Genomic DNA, 4,081 nt, shown 5'->3' with positions numbered 1-4,081 from the left:
TGCATAAAAATAAAGATAATAAGAATAGCAATGAATTAGTGCTCAATAGGTTAACTGTAGAAGAGAGGTCCAGCCAGAAACATCACTCTGGCTGAAATATGAAGAATGGGTAGAAGGGGTAAGACCTAAGGAAGAACAATATGGAGGCTGCTGGAGTAGTCCTCGTAATGGATGGCAGTGACTGGATTAATGTATTGCCTGTGAGGTGGAGAGAAGTAGATGGATATGAATGATTTTAAGGAAGTAAGAGTTGACAGAGCTTTTTGATGGATGGGATGTGGAGATGAAGGAGAGAGAAAATTGAAGGATGATTCCCAAGGTTTCTAACTTAGGCAGTAGAGAGGATGGTGACACCATTGATGTGAGACAGGAAACTCCAGGAGAGGAGTGTGTTTGGGCTCTATTGATGAGTTTAATTATGAACAAATTGAGCTTCAGTTCCTGTGAGACATGGCACACTAATTCATTTATTCATTCATTCAATAAATATTTACTGAGTACCTACTATATGCCAGGTACTATGCTATATTCTTGGACTAGAGCAATGAAGACAGTCTAGTTTAAATTCAAGTAGACATGTTGATGAGCTTCCCAGGTGGCACTAGTGGTGAAGAACCTGCCTGCCAATGCAGGAGACAAAAGAGACGCGGGTTCAATCCCTGGGTCGGGAAGATCCCCTGGAGGAGGGCATGGCAACCCACTTCAGTATTCTTGCCTAAAGAATCTCCTGGATAGAGGAGCCTTCTGGGTTACAGTCTATGGGGTCACAAAAAGTAGGACAAGACTGAAGCAACTTAGCATGCATGCACAGACATGATGATATTTGAATGAAGCTAAGGATGAGTTTAAAGCTAAGTTATAGGTTTGGGACTCACTAGTGCATGAAATCATTCACAGAGTCTCTAGAAAATGTTAATATGTGGGGCAGGTTGAGGAAGCGGTACCAAAAAAAAAAAAAAAGCTGAGAGGTAGTGGCCAGAGGTAGGAGAGAAATCAGGAAATGTGGTATCACAGAAGCCAAGAGATAAAAGTCATTCAAAAATGGAGTGGTGAATGTTTCTGACAGATCAGAGGAGAAAGTCACTGTCCATTGGATTTAGTGACAAGGTGCTCATTGGTGAGGTATGTGGGAATATCATCGGAATAATAAGGGCAGGAACCAGTTGCTGTGGGTTTAGGAATGAATAGGAAAGGAAATGGAAATGGACTTTGTAGATAATTTTTTCCCCCAAATTTTAGGTATATGGAAAGCCCCTGAGCCAAGGCAAGAGCAGTGCACAGCCTTCTGGAGCCCAAGCGGGGCAGCCATGGCGGTGGAAGGAGGAATGAAATGTGTCAAGGTCTTGCTCTATGTTCTTCTGCTGACCTGTTGCATCTGTGCAGTGGGACTGATTGCTGTGGGCATTGGGGCCAAGCTCAACCAGAATCAGATCATTTATCGGGGAATCACCCCTGAATCCCTGGTGCCCGTCATCATCATCGCAGTGGGTGTCTGCCTCTTTCTGGTGGCCTTTGTGGGCTGCTATGGGGCCTGCAAGGAGAACTACTGTCTTATGATCATGCTTGCCATCTGCTTGTCCCTAATCATGCTGTTGGAGGTGGTTGCAGTCGTCGCTGGCTATATGCTTAAAGACAAGGTGATATCAGAATCTAATAAGGACTTCCAGCGGCAGATACAGAATTATCCAAAAAACAATCACATGTCATTGATTCTGGACAGGATGCAGGAACATTTTAAGTGCTGCAGGGCAACTAACTACACGGACTGGGTAAAGATCCTGCTCATGACCGAGCAAGTCCCTGGCTCCTACTGTGTCAGCATCACCGAAGGCTGTGGGATTAATTTCAACATAAAGGAGATGCATGCTGAAGGGTGTGTGGAGAAAACTGGGGGCTGGCTGAGGAGCAAAGTGGTGATTGCGACGGCCTTGAGCCTTGCCTTTATGGAGGTCCTGGGTATTGTCTTTGCCTGCTGCCTTGTGGAGAGCATCCGAAGTGGCTATGATGATGGCAGAGTTCTGCTCTCTTCAGCCCGCTTATCCAGGAGAATGGGGTAGTATACTCCAGGTTTTTCAATTAAACAGATTATTTTTTCAGACCAAAAACTGCGTTTTGACTCTAAGTGGGGAAAGTAACATAATAGTAGCTGGAAAGGGAATGTGGTGCCGAGTTACAGAAACTGCAGTATTGAGGGCACAGTCCTTTAGGCTACCAAGTTTGTCTAAGACTTCTCATCCCAACTATTAATACAAGGAGTTGGGGTTCAACTACAAAGTTAGAAGAGTCCACACAAAATCACCCTCACTTCTGACACCAACTGTAACTTTGAGAGTTCCCCAAACACCCCTAAGCTTCAATAATTTACCAGAAGGATTCACAGAGCTCTTTGAAACCGATTATATTCATATTTTATTACAAGGAAAGGATACAAATTCAGTTCAGTTCAGTCGCTCAGTCGTGTCCGACTCTTTGCGACCCCATGAATCACAGCACGCCAGGCCTCCCTGTCCCTCACCAACTCCTGGAGTTTACTCAAACTCATGCTCATCGAGTTGGTGATGCCATCCAGCCATCTCATCCTCTGTCGTCCCCTTCTCCTCCTGCCCCCAATCCCTCCCAGCATCAGGGTCTTTTCCAATGAGAACCAGCTAAATAAAGGAAATGATATGTAGGACAGAGTTTGGGAGGGTCATAGGTGAAGCCTCCATTGTTCTTAGGATGTATTACCTCCCCAGTATTAATGTGTGAAAATAGGCACGGTATTGCCAACCTGTGAAGCTCACCCAGCTGTGGTATCAGAATTTTTATTGGAGCTTCACCATGTAGATATGATTGACTGGTCATCCATGTGGTTGAACTCTGTATCCAGCTGTCCACTCCCAGGATATTGTGCTGATTTCATATGGTACTAGGGGCCCACTTTGAATGACAAGGACAGTCTTATCACTTGGGAAATTCCAAGAGCTCAGAGTTTACTTCCCAGGAGCCAGGGATGGACATACTTCTTTTTGAGAAGGTCAAAGTCTTTATTATACAATGGAATCATGTGAGGATTTTTGGTTTTATAGTTATTTAGTCTTGCTTGAATGAATTAGGCTTGAGCATGTTTAAATGCTGATTAGTAATTGAGAACTTCAAGATTAAAGATAGAGGGCAGAGTTAAGATGGCAAGATTCTTGAGAAGGTAGGAAGGGATGGGTTCAGACAACCAGCGAACAGAGGCATTAGCCTTCCCCTACGTAACAACAGGGAAAGTTGAAAGGATGACTGACTTAACAGGGCATAAGAAAAAGTCTTGACTAATGACCTCTAATTTGTCTGTGAAGTAGGAAGCAAAATCATTTGTTGAGAATGACGGCCCAGGAGAAAGTCAGGAGTATGAACAGTTGGAAATAGTTGCCATGGAGCAGGAAAACCCAGCAAGCTGGATGGAAGGCCTGAGCTAAGGTTAATTTTGATGCGCTAATATTGATGATCAGAAATTTATAGTGGTGCCAATCTGCATGGTTTCAAAATAAGTATAGTGGTGCAGTTCAGGCTTAAAGGAGTCTGAGGAAGAGATTCAGAAATCAAATTTTGCAATCTTCCCAGTTATAGGACAAGAAGAGTGAGGTCTCTAGTAAAGCAAGGAGGTAGGGAGAATATCTGGAGACAAGTTAGAGGTTAACCTAAGCATGACCTAAGCACCTCCCAAAGACCCTTCCTCCAAATATCATGACCTACAGGGTTAGGATGTCAACATGTGGATTTGGGGGACATCAATATTCAGACCATAGCAGGTATGATCATTCTCATTTTAGAGGTGAAGAAATTAAGGCTCAATATGCTTTGGTAACTTCACCCAGGTAAAAGATTCAGCAGCAGATATAGGATTTGAACCCATATCTTAACAGGATTAATCCATAGCACCACAGAGACAGGAGGTCACTATTTACATAAGATTTCAGTTTAGAAAAACTCTTCACTGCTTTCATTTCCTATATTTAGAAATGAGTATTGTAGTTTCATATTACTATTATTTGGGGGAACATTTGTTTCTATTTTGTTTCCCTAGCTTTTAGTAAACTTCCCTTTGAAAATA

The 4,081-nt window shown here is 43.2% G+C and overlaps 1 protein-coding gene across 1 annotated transcript; it reads left to right on the top strand.

The window, feature by feature from the left end:
* The first annotated feature begins 1,284 nt into the window (after positions 1 to 1,284).
* Positions 1,285 to 2,057, top strand: LOC122434766 (CD63 antigen-like). The gene has a single exon (XM_043458450.1). The coding sequence runs from the start codon at positions 1,308 to 1,310 to the stop codon at positions 2,055 to 2,057; it is 750 nt and encodes a 249-aa protein (XP_043314385.1). The 5' UTR covers positions 1,285 to 1,307.
* The last annotated feature ends 2,024 nt before the right edge of the window (positions 2,058 to 4,081 follow it).

Source organism: Cervus canadensis, chromosome X (genome assembly GCF_019320065.1).
Source record: "Cervus canadensis isolate Bull #8, Minnesota chromosome X, ASM1932006v1, whole genome shotgun sequence".
Lineage (NCBI taxonomy): Eukaryota > Metazoa > Chordata > Mammalia > Artiodactyla > Cervidae > Cervus > Cervus canadensis.
Note: the sequence above shows the minus strand (reverse complement) of the source record. Positions and strands in the feature narration are given on the sequence as shown.

What these genes read in the sequence shown, in the direction of transcription:
- LOC122434766 (XM_043458450.1), top strand. Translation starts at nt 1,308, where the DNA reads ATGGCGGTGGAAGGAGGAATGAAATGTGTCAAGGTCTTGCTCTATGTT.